We start from the raw sequence: 22325 nt of genomic DNA, 5'->3' as shown, positions 1-22325 counted from the left end.
TCTGTCAAAAAAAAAATAATGAGATGCATATTTTTGCCTTTAATGATTTATGTGCATTGTTGTCAGAATCGCGATCAGAATCGTGAAATCCATGGATTTTGCGATTTTGCTCACCCTAAACGATCTGAATCGTAAGTAGAATCCTAATTCTGAGCAAAATCCCAATAAAATTGCACAAAATCGCTAAATCTCAGCAAAACCCGCGATCTCATGGATTCCATCAATTTTGAGTTTTTTTTAGGTAATTTTAGATTTAAGATTCGCAATTTTCGATTATGCAATCTTCATTTCCTCTTTCGATTCAACAAAACGATTTGAGTAGAATCCACCGATTTTGATTTCAATTTACGATTTTTCGATTTTACTATCCTCTTTCGATTTGAGTAGAATCCACCGATTTTGATTTCAATTTACGATTTTTCGATTTTACTATCCTCTTTCGATTCAATGTAAACTCTCGATTCTGAGAACCTTGTTTATGTGGGGTTCCGGATATAAAATAAGGTTAGCAAGCTAATGTTATTGCTCTGTCACGTGTGAAATCCTTACTAGAATATATATTTGTGGTCCTTGTGATAAATAAAATAAATTTGGCTTGGCAAAATGGAAACTATCTAAGAAAACTCATACAAAGACGTGCTAAAATTAAAGCACAGTTTTTTTTTTCTTTAATATTCTATATATTTGAAGGTAAAAGGGTTGATTTGGCGACAGATAGTTAATAAATTTGCTTATTGATAAATCTTATGAAAAGCATTACAACGTCAATTTGATAAACATTCACAAACTCATGTTGAGCTACTAAAAGCTGGTCTTTTTCCAACAACTCGAATTCCTTGCAAAACCTACTATGGTGTTCTGGGATTTACTTGAAAATATACTCATACATCAGTTAAGAGAAATGCATGAGAACCCAACTTTCATATATCTACTTACCACCGGTTGCTTCTTTTGCAGTTTTTTTTCCAAAGGTTCTTTAGCAGTTAAATTTATACCGCATTAGCTCACTAAGCTTGCACTATAATACTACAATACACGTCTGTTCCTTCTTCAACATGGAATTTACACATTCTAAGGTGATATTTGATACACAACTCATGACATGTATGTGTATGAAAGAGATGTGACCTTTATCACTTTTGTTAGAAATATCTAATACTAAAGTAAAATATAATGGCCTCATTATGACAATCTCAACTATTCCGATTAGGTTGACAAAATTATTGTAACCTTGTAATGTTCAGTCCATCTTCCTCTGCGGATTACTTAGGAGTCCCTGGCTTATTTTGGCCTCCCTGGATGGATAAAATCAAGATAAACATTATTTTCCTTTAAAAAAATAAGCACCTATGTTTGACTACATAGGATTCATGTCATTTTTCCTCATTAAGTTAAAATGACTACATAGTATTAATATGATGAAAACACACTTAATCTACTAGCCCCTGCTGAACATATCATTTCTTGTATAATTAGCAGATTTGAAGACTAAGAAGCCTATCCAGACTCCAGAGTGAAGAGGTAAAAGGTTACTCTAAGAAACATCTAGCCCCAAAACTTCTAACCCTTTCTTCAGAGGAAAGAAAAAGATTAACTTCTATGGCCAACAATACTGTAGATTAAAAACAGTTAAAAAAAAGCATAATTGTTAATCACTTACTGCTCCCTTTTGCCCAGCCAACCTTCGAAATGATGAAGCCCGGGAACCTGAGGAAGCTGCTGCAGCAACACGTATTCTGCAACATAAAATATATTATAACATTCAAATTCAACAATACTACCTCTGCGCCTTATCACAATACCTCGTACAAATTTCAGGGATATTAAGAAAAATAGCCGTAGCAATAAAGTTTGAAGATGCTCTCTTATATTAAGTGCGTACAAATATGAAGTTCACATTCTTCATTACCTCTTATGAACATCGACATACTCATCTGTCTCATCCACAATCTCCTCCTGCATTATTTAAAAAATACAATTAATTTGAGTTGAAAAAATATTAACTAACCACTGAGTGTGGAGGGAACTTCTCAAATTACTGTAATTTACTTGCAGAAGTTCTTCAAATACATCTTCTAAAGTGATAATTCCAACCACTTCAACGTCTTCAATATTTTCGGTGGGGGGACTATTTGATGCGGCATCATTACGTTGTAAAGCAGATAACTTGTTAATCTTGGGAGGTCTTGGAGGCTTGTCAATATCAACAACAATACTTTCAGTCGTCTCATACTGCTTCTGTAGTAACGGCGTAGTCAACTGTGAATCGGCACCAAACCTTTTTTTTTCTTCATATTTCTCCCCATCAGTCATTTGTGGAGGCAGTTTTCCTTTTCCCCTAGCCTTGACAACAGCAGCCATATGACTGCTTCCTTTTTGGAACTCATTCAGTATATCATAGAGAGGCATATCTGCTGGAACTCTGTAATATTAACCATTACAAAATACAGATACTTGACTTAAGGGCAAATGACACTTCAGGAAGGAACTAAGTCAATAGAGATATACAAATCATTCATATTGTTCCACTTAACAACTAAAGCTTTTAGGAGAATTAAACTGTGACCACAAACACACCGTGGGATTCTCCGGATGGAGACAGCGTTGACAGGGGTATCGGTTTCTGGTCGAACAGTGAGAAGACTTTTAACCTAATTGAACAGTGAATCAAGGTTGGGAAGAAAATTCCGAAAGTAATTAAAAAAAATTTAAATAAATTCAAAAGGGGGAAGATTTAGCACCAACCAGTAGAAGCCCAATAATGTTTTTCGAATTTCCAGAATAAACAGGAACTCGGCTATGCCCACGGGCAAGAATTTTTCCCATTGCCTCCCTGGTTGAGATTCACAATATAAAATAGGTTAAGGGATACAAAAAATGAGACAGTGATTGTGTATACTTGGTATCTGCTAAGCAATAATTCTACACTTTATACAGTATAAACTAGGCATCATCAAGACACTCACCAGTCCAATTTTGAATTAACATCCAAAGAAAAGGTTGATTCAATAGGAGTCATAGCCTCTTCAGCAGTCTGGTCAAGAGAAAAAGATTATAATGGGCAATATACGGAAATTTGCATAGGCGTTTGCTACAAAAAGGATGCATAAAATATGTCTTACATAAGTCAATATCGTTAAGGATAGCCATTGATTCGGATTTAACAGGTACACACAATGGGTAGGATTGTTACGCATCAAATGAATTTATGTGCAAGCTAAAAAAATGGTAATTGCCAGAATAAAAGCAGGGATATCGCATTGGTAGGTACTACAGCAGTTCCCACCCCATCAAACAATATGTTATATTCTAAAACAGGATTTGCAATACTTCTAAGTTTTTCGTTATTGAGTCAGATATTGAAACTTGAATGCATTTTGTTTTACAATCAGAGAGAGAATGAGCTTAAACTCCACTAAAGCTCTACAAAATTCATTTCTAAAAGTTAATTTGAATAATAGAAAATAAGCTATATACATATTTAAGATATAAAGTAAGCTATTTTTATAAGTTTTTCCAACTATCAAGTCACAAGACAAGCCCAAATAAACTCTTTTAAGCTTCCTCTTAATATACCCTAGTTCCCCCCTCCACGTCTGCAGCAGACCGGTCCTAGCATCCCCAAATAGAAGACACTAACTAGTTTCAATATCTGACTCAATATCGAAAAACTTAGAAGTATTGCAATTACCAGATTCATGAAGAAACCTTCACATGGTTCTACCCTCCTTCATCATCAATGTCAATTGAAATTATAAATAGGTGAGAAACTACAAACTCTGATGTATTGAATCGCATAAATTGCAAAATGTATTTTACTGTCACATAGTGAAACATTAATAAATAGGTTTGCATTCAACACCATAGTGGATAAATTGCATGTATACCTTTTCAGTCAAATCTAGAGCTCCACTGATAATTGTTGTCTCATCATGCGTAAGCTCGCCACCTTTACCAGCCTGAAAACAAGAAATCCAACATTTGTGAATCAAACACCAATAACTATAATCGCAATATACTTTCATAACTTCAGGAAACTCAATGTGGCTGATTTTAAAATCAAATCACAATAATAATATCTAGATATTTTCATACCTCCTTACTGTGGATGGAGACAAGAGCTTTTAACTGTGCTCGCCTAAATAACGCTTCATTGTGACCTAATAACCAATCTAGAACCTGGATAAATATCAGTAAGAAAAAGAAACCCTTGAGGCGACATTACAATCAAGTTAATCAATCTATAAGTTGAGCCGATGCCAACATTTTGAAAAGTCATTTGATTTGGAAAGGATAGAAGGCTGAAAACCTTGGTTCCAGCCAAAAGTAATGCCTATGATGTTGACTATTTGCTAAAAAATAAAAAGTGGGGTTGCAAGAGGAGCCTAAAACACCAAGGAGATCTTCTAATTGGGATAAGAGCAACACATCTTCACCAATAATTTTAAGGCATTGGGTATATGGATCCCCTAACTTATATGTTGCTCAAAACTCACATTTTCATCCAATGTGAGACATATTACATTCACTTGACACTTAATTTGTTTTTTCATTCACCTTAATTATACTATGCTTGAATATCCAGTGAAAATGAAAGAAACAAAATTATACAGGAAAATGCATAAACCAACCACATCAACAGCTCATACACTAGAAGGACTAGCACTCAAAGTTCAAACTATTTATGGTATGGTAAGTCACCTTTCCAATAGGATAAGCAACTGGATAACAGATTATCATTAAAATTCGTACAAGCCATGCAAAGTTGGCACCCACAGCAAGACCGTATCTACTACAAATTGCTTGAGGAATAACCTGAAATCAGTGAGGAAAAAAATTAAGAGAAGAGAAATGAAAAAGGAGCTAAAACAATCAACCTCCTGATATTCATTGGGTACAAATATTGATGCTAAACCATAGAACCGTGAAACATAGAAATATAGCATACCTCCCCAAAAAACAGAACGAAAGTCACCGAGAGAATGATAGCTAAATACGGATTGAACAGCTTGTCTAGGTATATAGGAAGTGCCTGCAAATTGAAAGTTTTAAAAGCCAACAACTGTTTGCAAGTTAGCCATTATTTAGGAATCAAACTCAACACAACCAATGATTCAACATCAAACATAAATGCCTAATGTAGTAACAAAGGCACAACATAGCATCTAGCATCGAAAAAGCTGATTCAGCAAATGCAATCAACTATAATGACCATATCAAACAAATTATTCTAGTCTGCCAAATCAGTTTTTTTTTAGTTAACACATTTGTTTTAATGTAATCACCTAACACTATTTTCAAGAGGTTATTTTCTAAGGACGAATTCTTGCAAAAACATTGCATGTAATGCGGCTGAAATCGATCCAAGGAATAGTAATAATAATCAAGATTTAAAAAAAATAAAAAAAGACTAGCCGTGACAAATCTGTATCGAAAAGTCCTGATACTGTTATTCACAGTTTTGTGATAAATTATGATAAATTGTAGTTAATTCGCCATCAGTGTCGCAACAATTGTACTAACTGAAATCAAGACTTTACTCAAAAAAGGTATTCCCTGTTTTGGGATAGAAAACAAATTTTGGTTAATTCACAGTCAGTGTCACAACACCTACCGACTGAAATCGCGAAAGCATTTCATTAACTGCCTGTTACGATCATTTAAAAACTTGATAATCAATAATAAAGACATTTGTTTTTCTAACCTTGAATCAAAATTCTATTTCTATATAAAACGGAACCATTGCACTCAGATTACCTCCATAGCAGCAGCGTTACACAGAAGCAAAGTCACCAGAAGCCGGTGTTGTTTTTGAACCACAGGAAAAATAACCGCTGCATTCTCGCACACACATACACAGACACCAAAAGCACGTTAACGATTAAACATTCAAAGTTTCCTAATCTAATCCAATACTATAAAAGGTAATAAATAAATCGAATCACAGCCAAAAAGATAACGAAACCTGCTTGCTTTTTCTCTGACGGAGTACCACTCTGCTGAAGAATCTCAAGATCAACGAGTCCTAATGACATGAGCCCTAGGGTTAGACCTGACATGATTCCGGCGAAGATGACAAGGCAACACGAGACTCCGGCGTAGATGAACCACCACATTGATCCGTAGGGTATTTCTTCATGGTTAGCGAGTTGGTTACGAGTTAGTAACCGAGTTATCATTAACGCCTTCACCGCATTCATTGTTATCGTTCTCTTCCTCTTCTATGTCTTCACTATTTCTTCATCGTCTTTTAGGCTTTCTTTCACTGCAACTCATGCATCATCAACTTCTTGGACACGTGGCGGAGTAAAGGAGCTTTCGTTTCCATGCGTGGATTTTACTACTTTCTGACGTGGAGAACTGCGGACAATGACACGAGAAAATTTATCTTTTCAAAGAAAGTAATTTTTTTTTTTTAAAGAAAAATTAATCTACCACCCCAACCTCCAATAATAATCTTATTACTCATATGCCTTTATAAAAAAAATTCCTTTTTTATGTTTATGGAAATTTCAAGAAAATATTATATTTTTCAAAATTTTCGAAAATTTGTTAATGCATTCTAAAATTTTTTTTTACATTATTAAAAATTTCAAAATTTCAATAAATCATAGAAAATCTCAATATATTTTAAAAATTTTGATAATTAAAAAATTATACCGGAAATTTATTAATAATCTACTGAAATTAGCACAACAATAACAAACGATAATGTGTTGTTCTGAAAATAGTAAAATATTATACATAAATTGTTTCGGAAAAAAGCATAGCCTACTGCGTATGCTTAATCCGCCTACTGCGTATGCTTAATCCTCACCCCTGACCCCTCCTCTGCCTCCTTTATCCCACTGTCAACGCTGCCTCGTTGACCACCCTCTCCATGATGGCCACCGCCTCAAGTCTACCCCTCTCAACAATCCCTAAGTCTAGAACCTCCAGCCCAATTGCATGTATCCACTGACACACCGACAAGACATCAGTGGCATGGTCATCCTCGGTCTATTGGTTCTCCGAAATCTCCTCATGAGTTGGCTTAGGTGGACGTCCAGGAGCATCCGGTGTCATGATAGGGTGTGACAATGTGTAGAACCATGTCACATATCCCTATAAACAATGCCAATTGCTGGATGCCTGCATCATCCGATAGTCCTGTGGCACCAAATGCTTCTCCCAATCATGAAAGATCTCATCGAGATCCCGGCGGACAATGGTGTCGAGAGCAGCCTGAGATGGAGATTTGAGTATGATCTAGACATGGCCAAATTGTCGCATGCATCACTCCGGCAGATACATGGCCATAGTGTCGGTCACACATGTCATCCACCCAAATTACAAAGAGATGGAGTCGAATAGGATAACCTCTCGGTGATCCTGGAATAGTGTCCATAGGATGTCATCATGAACAGTCCGATCGAGATGCACCCAGAACGGCAGCACAGCCTGATTCCCTCTATGGGAGAGATACATGGCAGCTCTAGGCATAACCTCCATATAGTCAAGATCAATAGCATATCCATGGATGCGGTGGAAGTGAGAAATGATCCAACCCTGAAATAATGAATAAGAAGCATGTAAGAAAAATTATTAATAGTACTATAAATTTAATAATGGAAATGAAAGGTACCGTTAGCAGCATGCAATAGCCTGTAAGTTGTCTCGTCCTCCAGTTAGAAGTCTAATTCAACTTTTGGTATAGGTATACCAAACAACTGGCCCTCCGATTCCACTCACCCATGACATCCAAATCCATAAAGTACCAGATGTATGTTGCATCCACGTAGGTAGAACTTTTGTCCATAAAAGGGACGTGTCAACCATGTACATGAAGTAACACCTCAAAGCACAATGACGATAATACAAAACAAAGAAATCGTCCACATCACTCTCAGAATCAGCTGCCCTCATAAAGTGGTCGTCAAAAAGGTCCTTCGATAACGAGAACTTCGCATGTGCCCCATTGGTCGAGGAACACTGCTCAACTGCCGTTTCTGGTCGAGCATCCAAATACTCAACCATCCACTTAATGGCGACATCACGAGTGATGCGGGAGCGGTTAAGGAGCTTCCCACAGATAGAAAGGTGTAACAGACAGGCGACGTTATCTAGAGTGGTCGTCATCTCTCCAGCCGGAAAGTAGAAAGATGATGTCTCCTTGTGCCATCTCTCTATGAATGTCCCCTGCATTCAGTGGCTAATGGTGTTGTACCAGAACATCAAAGTCCTGAAAGTCCGGAGGCAATAATTGTTAGAACAAGATTTGTTCTGATCAATTATCTTAGTTTTGATGATAACAATAATATGAATTTTGCTTAAGATAATATGGTACTCTAATCCAATGCAATTTCCTTTTCAGGAAATATATAAAGAGTATGCATAATTCAGCGCTCAGAAGCTTTGTCTCAAGGGTTCAGCATGCAACATCAGAACATGGTCTGGCAAGACATCAGAAGATGGTCGAAGCAGAATCAGAACATGGGTCTATGGAAGCATCAGAAGAACATGAGATCAGAAGCACTGAAGTTCTGATGGTATCACGCTCAGAAGCACTTCAAGGTCAGAAGATCAGAAGATGCTTTGCACCAAGCTGTTTGACTCTGATGATATTCAAACGTTGTATTCACAAACATCAGATCAGAAGGAAGTACAAGTGGCAAGCTACGCTGACTGACAAAAGGAACGTTAAAAGCTATTAAAGGCAACGTCAGTAGACACAGCGTGAACAAGGCTCGAGGTAGTTGACAAAAGCGTATAACATTAAATGCGATGCTGTACGGAACACGCAAAGCATTAAATGCACTCAACGGTCATCTTCTCCAACGCCTATAAATATGAAGTTCTGATGAGAAGCAAGGTTAACGATTCTGAACAAAACAACTCATATTAACTTGCTGAAACTCTGTTCTATTCAAAGCTCAGAATCTTCATCTTCATCAAAGCTCACTACATTGCTGTTGTAATATATTAGTGAGATTAAGCTTAAACGTTAAGAGAAATATCACAGTTTGTGATTATAGCTTTTAAGAAGCAATTGTAATACTCTTAGAATTGATTATATTAAGTTGTAAGGAACTAGAGTGATCGTGTGGATCAGAATACTCTAGGAAGTCTTAGAGGTTATCTAAGCAGGTTGTAACTAGAGTGATCGTGTGGATCAGAATACTCTAGAAAGTCTTAGAGGGTATCTAAGCAGTTGTTCCTGGAGTGATCAGTGTGTGATCAGAAGACTCTGGAAGACTTAGTTGCTGACTAAGTGGAGAACCATTGTAATCCGTGCGATTAGTGGATTAAATCCTCAGTTGAGGTAAATCATCTCTGCGGGGGTGGACTGGAGTAGTTTAGTTAACAACGAACCAGGATAAAAATAATTGTGCAATTTATTTTTATCGGTCAAGTTTTTAAAGCTACACTTATTCAAACCCCCCCCTTTCTAAGTGTTTTTCTATCCTTCAATTGGCATCAGAGCGCCGGTTCTAAGGTGCAAGCACTTAACCGTGTTTAGAAAAGATTCAGGAAGAGAAAAACGCTTCAGTAAAAGATGGCTGATGAAACTGCAAAGTCTACATCTACATCTGGCTCTGCTGAGCAACACAACGGTAACAATGGTTATACTAGACCGCCGGTATTTGATGGTGAAAACTTTGAATACTGGAAAGATAAACTGGAAAGTTACTTTCTTGGTCTAGATGGTGATCTATGGGATCTTCTGATGGATGGTTACAAACATCCGGTAAATGCCAGTGGCGTAAAGCTGACAAGGCAAGAAATGAGTGATGATCAGAAGAAGCTTTTCAGGAATCATCATAAATGCAGAACTGTTTTGCTGAATGCTATCTCTCATGCTGAGTATGAGAAGATATCTAACAGGGAAACGGCCTATGACATATATGAGTCCTTGAAAATGACTCATGAAGGAAATGCTCAAGTCAAGGAGACTAAAGCTCTCGCTTTAATCCAGAAGTATGAAGCCTTCAAGATGGAGGATGATGAAGACATTGAAAAGATGTTTTCAAGATTTCAAACTCTTACTGCTGGATTGAGAGTTCTTGACAAGGGATACACCAAGGCTGATCACGTAAAGAAGATCATCAGAAGCTTACCCAGAAGATGGGGTCCTATGGTGACCGCATTTAAGATTGCGAAGAATCTAAATGAAGTCTCTTTGGAAGAGCTGATCAGTGCCCTGAGGAGTCATGAAATTGAACTGGATGCAAACGAGCCTCAAAAGAAAGGTAAGTCTATTGCATTAAAATCCAATATCAAGAAATGCACTAACGCTTTTCAGGCTAGAGAAGAAGATCCTGAAGAATCAGAATCTGAAGAAGAAGATGAACTGTCCTTGATCTCCAGAAGGCTAAATCAACTCTGGAAGAACAAGCAAAGGAAGTTCAGAGGCGTCAGAAGTTCAAAGAAATTTGAACGTGGAGAATCTTCTGATGACAGAAGATTTGACAAGAAGAAGGTCATGTGCTATGAATGCAATGAGCCTGGACACTTCAAGAATGAATGTCCAAAACTTCAGAAGGAAAATCCCAAGAAGAAGTTTCATAAGAAGAAAGGTCTTATGGCAACCTGGGATGAGTCAGAAGATGATTCAGACTCTGAAGATGAGCAGGCTAATTGTGCGCTGATGGCGTCAGAAGATGACGGATCAGAATCTACATCAGAATCAGATTCTGAAGAGGTATTTTCTGAACTTACTAGAGATGAGTTAGTTTCCGGTCTAACAGAACTTCTGGAATTCAAGTCTCAGATTAGTCTCAAATACAAAAAGCTGAAAAAGCTATTTGAATTTGAAACAAAGAAGCTTGAGTTGGAGAATTCTGAATTAAAAGAAAAACTTTTAAAATTATCCAATAATGTTGGATCTCCTTCTGATTCAGAAAAATCCACTCCTAGTCTAAACCATATTCTGAAAGAATATGATTTAAGTTTCAGGAAGTTCTTATCTAGAAGTATTGGCAGAAGTCAGCTAGCTTCTATGATATATGCTGTGTCTGGAAACAAAAGAGTCGGCATTGGTTTTGAGGGTGAAACCCCATACAAACTTGAACCTGTTGATGAAATGAAATTCACATACAAGCCATTGTATGATCAGTTCAAGTATGGCCACTCCCATGATATTAGGCACACTTCACATGCTCAAAGTTTTCACATAACACACACCAAAAAGCATGTGACACAACCTAGGAAATATCATGAAACTCACATTAAGAATTATCATGCTGTTCCTCCTATTGCTTACAATGTTAAACCCAAGTTCAATCAGAACTTGAGAAAATCTAACAAGAAAGGACCCAAGAAAATGTGGGTACCTAAGGATAAGATTATTCCTATTGCAGATATCCTTGGCTGCAAAAAGGACAAAGCACAACATGTCGTGGTACCTGGACTCTGGATGCTCACGACACATGACAGGAAGAAGGTCTATGTTCCAAGACCTGGTGCTTAAGTCTGGAGGAGAAGTCAAGTTTGGAGGAGATCAGAAGGGCAAGATAATTGGCTCTGGAACTATAAAGTCTGGTAACTCTCCTTCCATTTCTAATGTACTTCTTGTAGAAGGATTAACACATAACCTCTTATCTATCAGTCAATTGAGTGACAATGGTTATGGTATAATCTTTAATCAAAAGTCTTGCAAGGCTGTAAATCAGAAGGATGGCTCAATCCTATTTACAGGCAAGAGGAAGAATAACATTTATAAGACAGATCTGCAAGATCTTATGAGTCAGAAGGTGACTTGTCTTATGTCTGTTTCTGAAGAGCAGTGGGTCTGGCACAGAAGATTAGGTCATGCTAGTTTGAGAAAGATTTCTCAGATTAACAAACTGGATCTTGTCAGAGGACTCCCTAATCTGAAATTCAAATCAGATGCTCTTTGTGAAGCATGTCAGAAGGGCAAGTTCTCCAAACCTGCATTCAAGTCCAAGAATGTTGTTTCTACCTCAAGGCCATTAGAACTCTTGCACATTGATCTGTTTGGCCCAGTCAAAACAGCATCTGTCAGAGGGAAGAAATATGGATTAGTCATCGTAGATGATTATAGCCGCTGGACGTGGGTAAAATTCTTGAAACACAAGGATGAGTCTCATTCAGTGTTCTTTGATTTCTGCATTCAGATTCAATCTGAAAAAGAGTGTAAAATCATAAAGGTCAGAAGTGATCATGGTGGTGAATTTGAGAACAGATCCTTTGAAGAGTTCTTCAAAGAAAATGGTATTGCCCATGATTTCTCTTGTCCTAGAACTCCACAGCAAAATGGAGTTGTAGAACGAAAGAATAGGACTCTGCAAGAAATGGCCAGAACCATGATCAATGAAACCAATATGGCTAAGCATTTCTGGGCAGAAGCAATAAACACTGCATGCTATATTCAGAATAGAATCTCTATCAGACCTATTCTAAATAAGACTCCTTATGAATTGTGGAAGAATATAAAGCCCAACATTTCATATTTCCATCCTTTTGGATGTGTATGCTTTATTCTGAACACTAAAGATCATCTTGGTAAGTTTGATTCCAAAGCACAAAAATGTTTCCTTCTTGGATATTCTGAACGCTCAAAAGGCTACAGAGTATACAATACTGAAACATTGATTGTAGAAGAATCAATCAATATCAGGTTTGATGATAAGTTTGGTTCTGAAAAACCAAAGCAGTTTGATAATTTTGCAGATTGTGATATTGATATATCAGAAGTTGTTGAGCCAAGAAGCAACGCATCAGAAGCAGAGCTTCTCAGAAGCAAAGAATCTGAAGATCAAGTATCAGCTTCTCTGGAGAATCTAAGCATTTCTGAAGAACCATCTGTCAGAAGATCATCCAGACTCATTTCTGGTCATTCAGAAGATGTCATTCTTGGAAAGAAGGATGATCCAATCAGAACAAGAGCATTCCTTAAGAACAATGCAGACTGTCAATTAGGTCTTGTATCTTTGATCGAGCCAACTTCTGTTGATCATGCTCTAGAAGATCCAGACTGGATAATTGCTATGCAAGAAGAACTGAATCAGTTTACAAGGAATGATGTTTGGGATCTTGTTCCTAGACCAGATGGATTCAATATAATCGGTACAAAATGGGTCTTCAGAAACAAGCCCAGAATGAGAAGATGAGAAGTTCTTATGTATGAGTATCTTCTGAAATGAAATTGTTTTTTTTTAAGAAGTTCTGATTGAAATCAATTAGAAATTGTGATTCAGTTATTACTAACGTTTCATTGTCTAAGTTGATTCAGAATCTCTTTAAAAGCAAAACAGCTGTAACTGGCTATCCAGATGGTAAACACGTGTTCACTATTCCTGGACAAGCGTGCGTGCAGTTGAGGGGACGTCTACTTAGGTAATTGTGCAAATCACGTCTTTTGTCATTATTATCTCTCCTCGCGTCACGTAACATTAAATGCTTTTCATCATTTACTCTCTTTCAGTTTTCTTTTTATATTCTTCAAACGTTTCTTTTCCCTCTTATATTTCTCTCACTTTGCATTCAGTTTCTTTTTCGTTCTCTCTCTTTGCATTCATATCATAAACCCTAGCAGTTTCCAATATCTGCAACTTCATCATGAATCCATCGTCAAGCTCTGGGAATCAAGATAATGATCGGAAACAAAAGAGAAAGGCAACTGCTGAACTAGAAACCAAACCAAAAAGAGTAAGGATCACCTATGACCCTCTCAAAGTGAACCCGTTTGAAGCTATGATGTCTGGAAATTACTCTAGACGTGTGTATCAACCCCCTGACGGTACCCCTCAATCACCTCCCTCTTCACAGACCTCCACCACCTCTTCCTCCTCATTCATCCTCTCGGAACCACCTTCTTCACCATCTGATATCTCCTCTCCTTCAACCCATCCATCAGATATTTCTTCATCTCTCTCACACCCTTTTCCCACCAGAACACCTAACCCCTATAGTGTTGTTTTTCCCGACTCCAGGTTCACTGTCAACCCTCCAACCCCTACCACTCAATCATTTCTGGAGCTTTTACATTCTGATGTAAATGGCTGGTTGGAGATTCTGGGTGCTGCTCACCTTAACCATCTGGATGAGTATGCTACAAGCAACCTTTGGGATACCTTTCGTCAGGATTTTCTGGTTAGGGCTACAGACACTCAGAGAAGGATCATGTCTGAAGCTCCTGGTGTTCGTGGTCTTCGGTTGGAAGTTGGTGAAAGCAGCTATCACCATCTCATCAGGAACAGAAGTGTTCTTGAGGAGAAGATACCTGCAGATGAGTTGGAAGAAGAAAATCTCTGCAGAGACATCGTGGTGTGGAGACCATGGTTTCCTGTGCTGACTGGAGATTTTCAGTGGCTGTTTAACTGGTTCAGAATGAACCCTTCTGAAAAAGCACCTCACATGGTCTTTCCAGTAGTGGTTTATCCTGCTGAAGTTGCTGGTCCTACTCCTTCAACAAACCTAGCAGCTATTCTTCAAGCGTTGGAAGTTGGAACTTCTGAGCTGCCTGAACCAGAATATGCTAAGGCTACTTCTGAGTCAGACTCAGATGAGGAAATGGAAGATGCACAAGCTGAAGATCTCCCAGAAGATCACCCTGCTGAGATTGCTGTCCCTTTTGGCAGAAATTCTGGTGCCTCTTCTTCTGGTGAAGCCTCAGCTCTGATGGAGACCTTGGAAGCTCTTCATTAGAATCAAGCTATGCTGGCTTCTCGTTTGGACGCGCAAGAAGTAGCCAATGCTGAGTTTCGCTCCTTCATGGCAAGGCAAGCTACAAGCACTGACGGGATTCATGATGTTCTGGCGCGGATTTTGCGTAGGCTAGGATCTTAGTCCTTTGGTCTTTGTAGTTTTCTTTCCTTGTTGCATCTGTTTTCCTGCATTCCTCTTTTGTAATCTTTCTTGTTGAAATCAATGAAAAGTTATTTGTGTTTCTTTCCTTTTGTCTCTTGCTTTGCATCTGAATCTTTTATGCTTTTTGATGTTATGACAAAAAGGGGGAGAAGATAAATGATAAATGATTTGATTAATCTATCAGTTGCTGGGTAAAGCTCCCACACATTTACTAACAAGAACTGCAAGTTCTATATGGTTTAAGTGTTTTGCAGGTATAAAGAAGTGAAGAGAATCTTCAAAGCAAACACAAGAAGCAAAACCATAAGAAGTGTTATTCTGTAAAAAGAATAAGCTCATGGAAACTGAAGCAAGCTGAGTGCTGTCAAGCTTCAGAAATCAGAAGCAAGAAAGAAGAATGAATCAGAAGCACTGATAATAGAATTTGATCCATATTTGTCTATTTGCTCTGACAAAATTCTATTTGCTCTGATACATTATTTTAGCCTATATGGCTCTGATACATATCATGTGTTCTAATATACATTTTATGTTCTGACTCGTTCATGCTGACTTTTGTCGTTTAGTTTTTGTTCTGTAACATTTCAGGATGTAGAGATGCTCTGATGATGCTCTGGTACATTCAACAATGTTCTGATACAAATCTAGCATGAAGTGATGTTGGTAGAAATTCAAAGCTCTGAAGCTATCCGAGGGAAGCAGAAATCAGAAGCTGTGAATGTTCTAAAGATCCAGAAAGCTCAAGCTCTGAAGCTGTCCTAAATGGAAGCAGAAATCAGAAGCTGTGAATGTTCTGAAGATCAAAGAAATTCAAGTTCTGAAGCTGTCCTAGATGGAAGAAGGAATCAGAAGTTGTGAATGTTCTGATGATCAAAGAAATTCAAGTTCTGAAGCTGTCCTAAACGGAAGCAGGAATCAGAAGCTGTGAGTGTTCTAAGGATCTAAAGAAATTCTAGTTCTGAAGCTGTCCAATGGAAGCAGAAGTCAGAAGCTATGAATTCTCTGAAGATAGAAGCTTATGTGATCGTCTCTACCGAAATAATCAGGGAAGTCTTTTATTAAAGTTCTTCGAGTATTTATTTCAGGGGGAGATTATTTATCTCAGGGGGAGATTGTTAATCTCAGGGGGAGACATATTCACATGCTTATGCTATAGCTGTGTAATTTGTCTTTTGCCGTCTGCTCTTTCTGATCGCAAATTCATATCATTTATATATGTTTTTGTCATCATCAAAAAGGGGGAGATTGTTAGAACAAGATTTGTTCTGATCAATTATCTTAGTTTTGATGATAACAATAATATGAATTTTGCTTAAGATAATATGGTACTCTAATCCAATGCAATTTCCTTTTCAGGAAATATATAAAGAGTATGCATAATTCAGCGCTCAGAAGCTTTGTCTCAAGGGTTCAGCATGCAACATCAGAACATGGTCTGGCAAGACATCAGAAGATGGTCGAAGCAGAATCAGAACATGGGTCTATGGAAGCATCAGAAGAACATGAGATCAGAAGCACTGAAGTTCTGATGGTATCACGCTCAGAAGCACTTCAAGGTCAGAAGATCAGAAGATGCTTTGCACCAAGCTGTTTGACTCTGATGATATTCAAACGTTGTATTCACAAACATCAGATCAGAAGGAAGTACAAGTGGCAAGCTACGCTGACTGACAAAAGGAACGTTAAAAGCTATTAAAGGCAACGTCAGTAGACACAGCGTGAACAAGGCTCGAGGTAGTTGACAAAAGCGTATAACATTAAATGCGATGCTGTACGGAACACGCAAAGCATTAAATGCACTCAACGGTCATCTTCTCCAACGCCTATAAATATGAAGTTCTGATGAGAAGCAAGGTTAACGATTCTGAACAAAACAACTCATATTAACTTGCTGAAACTCTGTTCTATTCAAAGCTCAGAATCTTCATCTTCATCAAAGCTCACTACATTGCTGTTGTAATATATTAGTGAGATTAAGCTTAAACGTTAAGAGAAATATCACAGTTTGTGATTATAGCTTTTAAGAAGCAATTGTAATACTCTTAGAATTGATTACATTAAGTTGTAAGGAACTAGAGTGATCGTGTGGATCAGAATACTCTAGGAAGTCTTAGAGGTTATCTAAGCAGGTTGTAACTAGAGTGATCGTGTGGATCAGAATACTCTAGAAAGTCTTAGAGGGTATCTAAGCAGTTGTTCCTGGAGTGATCAGTGTGTGATCAGAAGACTCTGGAAGACTTAGTTGCTGACTAAGTGGAGAACCATTGTAATCCGTGCGATTAATGGATTAAATCCTCAGTTGAGGTAAATCATCTCTGCGGGGGTGGACTGGAGTAGTTTAGTTAACAACGAACCAGGATAAAAATAACTGTGCAATTTATTTTTATCGGTCAAGTTTTTAAAGCTACACTTATTCAAACCCCCCCTTTCTAAGTGTTTTTCTATCCTTCAATAATGGCATCCTTGAACCAATTCATAACGGGATGATGTAGAGTGAATATTTTGCGAGCGTGGTTCATGGACTTAAGTACAAGATGCTCTTGTAAAATAAAAACTATTATCAAGATGGAGGTATAATACAAAGTGTAATAAAAAAAGTGAAACTGTAATTAAAAAGTGTAATAAAAAATATACATCTCCACTATAAACATGTCGGATGACATGATCAGAGTAATATATCAAGAGGGAGGTTTCAGAGGGCCCTTTTGGGTAAGTCGGGGTAACATGCATGGTTGTCGGTACATGAACCTCCTCAAATGCAGAAACATAAACCTCCTCATATGCAGTAACATGTACCTCCTCTAGTGCCTCTTGGGATGAGGACGTACGAGATAGACGACTTCTGAGAGCAGGAGCCGATGGTCCCTCCACTACCTCCCGCAGCACCCGACGGCATTTGCGAGTCCTCGCAACCTACTAGCACTCTCACACCAAGCGGAAGCGGTTTGTGTTGGCCTGCCGAGTCTCACTTTATCCGGGTTGTCAGACATTTTTCTTGAAAAAAATAATGGCAAGAACAGGTGATGTTTGAAAAACTAAAAAAAATAACTGTCATTATTTCGCAGATGCATCTCTGAGACTCCTAAAAGGTGTTTTCGAAGATGCACATCAGAAAATACCTACGAACTCCATTTTTGGAGCTTCAACTACATTCACCCAATAAATCCATTTTTTACACTATTTAAACTACAAACAACCAACATTAAACAATATCAACTAACTATAAATGATCCTAAACATCTATAGATTCACATGCAAATAGAAAAATAATTTATCAAAAGCTTACTCAATGCGTAGAAATTTGTTGAATGATGTTGTAATGAGTTGCAATGAGTGAAGTAATATTTGTGGAAATGGATGGAAATGAAGTTTTGAAGTGTATATTTGGTAGTTCCAATGAATGGGGTTTTTTTGTTTGAGTTTTGAAGAACACACTCAGAATGAGGGTGCTTCTATTGTGACTCTGTTTATTTAGCCTAATTCGGAGATGCATCTCCGAAAAGTCCAAAATTAAAAAAATAAAAAATGGTTTATTCGAAGATGCATATTCGAAACACCCTTGATTTTGGAAAAAAATGTTAATTCGGAGATGTATCTCCAAAAATACCTCTAAAAAAACGAAATGTAGTGCGTTCGGAGATGCATCTCCGAATTATGAGGATAAAAAAGGAATTATGCCAGAGGCCCCTGAGAAGGTATAGGGGTGAAATGAGAAATTCTCGTTCAACATCATATTACTAGGTAACTGGGAGTGGAAAGGAAAAATAGAAAGAAATGGAATTTGGTATGAAGCATTAGTGAATAGATAAAAGCTAACTAATAAGGATATTAGTTATAACTGAGTGTCAAGTTGGTGGAAGGATATTTGTTAATTAGATTTTGGTGAATGAGTCATATTAAATGAACATTCGACAAAAGAGATGTAGAGAGCTTATCATCGAATGGTCAATCCTTGTATAGTCTTGCATGGAAAACATTTTGAAATAAAGTAATTCCTTCAAAAGTATCGTGTTTGGTTTGGAGAATGCTTCAAAATATAATTATTAAAAAAGATTGTTGTGGATTGATGTGCATTCAGCTTTTCACAATGACGAGTAACAACACTTAGATCAAATTGAAAGCCTGCTAGCTGAGGTAGATCCCAATTTATGAAACTATTAATGATATGATTCATTTATATATGGAGCATTTGAAATTCTAGGAACAATAAAGTCTTCAAAAATGAGAAAATCCACATTAAAAAATGGTAGAAGAGAAAAAAAATTAGCATCTAAGTGCCTTTGAATAAAGTTAAATTTGATATCTAATGACATAATCATGTGGTGTTTGAACTGTTTAGCTTGTCTCGTCATCGCATAGGAGTTATTTTATCGCCTTTGTGTCAATAATTCTTAGCTTAATGCCTTGTTGTGTCAAGAAACTGATGACATGGACGCGAAACAACCTTGGTAAGAATATATGCAACCTGCAACTGATTACTGACATGAGGAAGTGATATTATTCTGTAATCATATGCGTCATGGATTAAATGACAATCAAATTCGATATGTTTGGTGCGTTCATGAAAAACAGGATTCGCAACGATTTGGATGGCTCTTGTATTGTCAGCATAAAGTGAAGTTCGTATCTGGGGAAATCCAAGTTCAGACAAAAGACCACGATGCCAAATTATTTTAGAACAAGCAGTAGACATGGCACGTTACTCAGATTCAGTAGAAGATTTAAAGAATATCTCTTGTTTCTTACTTTTTATGAGATCAATGAAGAGCCAAGAAACATGCACCAACCAGTGACAGATCGCGGAGTATCAGGACACCCTGCCCAATCGACATCATTAAAAGCACTTAATTTAGGAAAAATTCCAGTGGGAAAGAATAAACCACGATGAGAGCTTCCATTCAAGTAGAGAATGATGCAACGAAATACTTCCAAGTGAAGATGGAGAGGAGAGTGCATGAATTGACTTACTTGTTTGACAACAAAAGATATGTCAGGGAAGGTAATAGTAAAGTGATTAAGGCTACCCACGAGTTGACGATACAATAAGGGATCAGGCAAGAGATCACCATCATCCCGATGATATTTAACATTAACCTTAAGAGGAGTATCCACTGGATTAGTCAATTGGAGACCAACCATAAAAATTAAATTTGTGGCATACTTGTGTTGATGGAGGAAGATACCCTTGGATGTAGAATGAACCTCAAGACCAAGAAAATAATGCAAATTACCAAGATCTTTCATATGGAGCGGTGCTTGTAGCTGTTGTTTAAGGCTTTGAATTGAAGCATGATCATAACCAATAATGATCATATCATCAACATATAGAAGAAATAGGGCAATTCCAGTAGACGTTCTATGAATAAATAGAGAAGAATCATACTGACTCTTAGTAAAGGAGAACCCAAGTAGAATGGAGCGGAATTTTTTATACCATGCTCTAGGCGCTTGTTTCAAATTGTATAAGGAGAGTTTGAGCTTACACACACCCTTAGATGACGACAATAAACCTTGAGGAGGAGTTATATAAATATCTTACGTCAGGTCACCATGAAGAAAAGCATTTTTCACATCAATTTGATGAAGAAACCACCTGTTAGAAGTAGCTATAGAGAGTATCGTACGAACATATGTCATTTTGGAAATTGGTGCAAATGTCTCATCATAATCAACTCCATATTCCTGCTTATTTCCTAAGCCAACCAATCGAGCCTTGAAATGGCTCATCATAATCAATTCCAATTCAATTTCACATAGTCCACACATTTGTAGCCTATGGGTTTGATATCAAGGGGACCAAAGACAATATCTCATGTAAAACTCTCTTGAAGAACCTGAAGTTCCTCTTTCATTGCATTTATCCATCGTACGTCTTAATAAAATGTGCCTAACAAGTAGGAATAGATATGCTAGACAATGAGACAACAAAGAAGTATGTGAGGAATCATACCTGTCTGGTGAATATCTAACAGGTGCTTTAGATATTCGACTAAAACGCCTTAGTTTAACCGTTTCAGGATCATGTGGCAGATCTGTGTCTGGAGGGGCAATGGGAACCTATTTTCTACGTTGTCTGGCATATGTGATTCTTGGTTTATAACTTTCTATAGATCGACGCATAAAAGAAACTTTGGGAAGAATAGCAATATTATTTGTGGCAGAAGAAAGAGAATGAAACATATATTGATTATCAGAAAATGTAACATTAAAAAAATGTAACAATCAAAATCCATCAAAAAGTGAACTAATTCTCAAGTTCAAAAGGAAAATGGATAATGACAAAATTTTCAAAGGGATTACGAATGGTCACACACTCACAAGGTGAATTGGCTATTTGGCTATGATTGTTGTGCTCAAAATCAAATAAATGCCTTGATCATTTTCATGCTTTCACAAAATTAATACAAACAAAATATTAAACATAATAAAATCCAGTTAAAATAAGAATTGTCGGTCTCCTGCATATATGTACGATGGAAAACTTCCTCACAAATGGTGGAAAAAGGGAGATAAACTGATTCATATCATGAACAAATAATGCAAAAAGAATGAATGGCATGATAAGTGTACAAATGACAAGTTTCCTAAATATGTTATGCTATAGAAAGCGATAAACGAGTGCCTTGCAATGTACAACTTTGAACAATATCATTACCGTACAATTGGCATGTTGAAATAATCAAACTCAGAGAATCACCAAATGCGACTTCAAGTTATCGGACTAAAATTTGAATCCAAACAACAACAAAAAGAATTAAAAATACTACTATTAATTACTATACTAGAAAGCCTTGGTGGAAGTGGGAAAAAGGAGAGCCAAGTGAAAAAAAATAAAAAGAATTCACTGGCTCTACACAGCAGGGCACGATAAGCGCGGTTAAACAGACTAAGTGTACTACAACAGAACCAGAAAAATCAGTCCGGCAGACAGCAGTTCAGATGCAACTCCACTTAACACCTACACATCTCATTTACACAAATAAATAGAATTTACAAAATTTGGGGTGCTCCCAACAAACACTTGTTTTACGTCTTTAACTCGACGCCTTTATTGTTCTCGGGTAGTAACTTCTTCCAAGACACGCCAATGTTTTTCCCTCAACGCAACCTAAAGAAAATGTACTAACCACACACTTGAACAAATGTTACGAAACAATATAATTTACAACAATATGCAAACAACACATATGAACACATACTTGAACAATAAAAAACTCAATTTTTACAAAACAGAATGGTGAAAATGAATAAACAAGTTGAAAAGTGAAGATTTGTAATTAAAGAGCTAATCCGAGTTCAACTTGTTTAGTCAATTCACCAAACAAAATTGAAGCATGTATAACTATACACAAGTATACATGTACCAATATATACGATATCTACTAAACTCAAAAACAAAGAAACTATCGCAATGCAATCCAATAGAAACACCAATCCCCAACAGCGGTGCCATTTTTTTGATGCAGTAGAGGGAAAGCAACAAAAGATTTGGAAATATTATTCCGGGAATTTAT

General features: G+C 37.2%; 2 protein-coding genes across 3 annotated transcripts; both read right to left on the bottom strand.

Annotated features, from left to right (window-relative positions):
• Positions 1–999: 999 nt before the first annotated feature.
• On the bottom strand, positions 1000–6337 carry LOC131599922 (DUF21 domain-containing protein At4g14240-like). Of its 2 annotated transcripts, none has more exons than XM_058872159.1 (13): positions 5966–6337; positions 5758–5834; positions 4949–5062; positions 4702–4815; positions 4096–4179; positions 3888–3959; positions 2967–3034; positions 2746–2833; positions 2578–2651; positions 2050–2422; positions 1910–1956; positions 1661–1736; positions 1000–1295 (listed from the first exon to the last, which is right to left on the bottom strand). In XM_058872159.1, exons 1-13 carry the CDS (start codon positions 6198–6200, stop codon positions 1263–1265), a joined length of 1455 nt encoding a protein of 484 aa, XP_058728142.1. In that variant the 5' UTR covers positions 6201–6337; the 3' UTR covers positions 1000–1262. The 2 variants fall into 2 exon arrangements, with proteins under 2 accessions (XP_058728142.1, XP_058728144.1); XM_058872161.1 differs by having other exon boundaries at positions 4949–5032; positions 5966–6336.
• A 13223-nt stretch (positions 6338–19560) lies between these two features.
• On the bottom strand, positions 19561–20577 carry LOC131598055 (uncharacterized mitochondrial protein AtMg00810-like). The gene is made up of 3 exons (XM_058870700.1): positions 20351–20577; positions 20043–20167; positions 19561–19922 (listed from the first exon to the last, which is right to left on the bottom strand). The coding sequence occupies exons 1-3, from the start codon at positions 20575–20577 to the stop codon at positions 19561–19563; spliced, it is 714 nt and encodes a 237-aa protein (XP_058726683.1).
• Positions 20578–22325: the final 1748 nt, after the last annotated feature.

Source organism: Vicia villosa, linkage group LG4 (genome assembly GCF_029867415.1).
Source record: "Vicia villosa cultivar HV-30 ecotype Madison, WI linkage group LG4, Vvil1.0, whole genome shotgun sequence".
In the NCBI taxonomy this organism is placed as follows: domain Eukaryota; kingdom Viridiplantae; phylum Streptophyta; class Magnoliopsida; order Fabales; family Fabaceae; genus Vicia; species Vicia villosa.
This window is presented reverse-complemented; position numbering and strand designations above follow the sequence as displayed.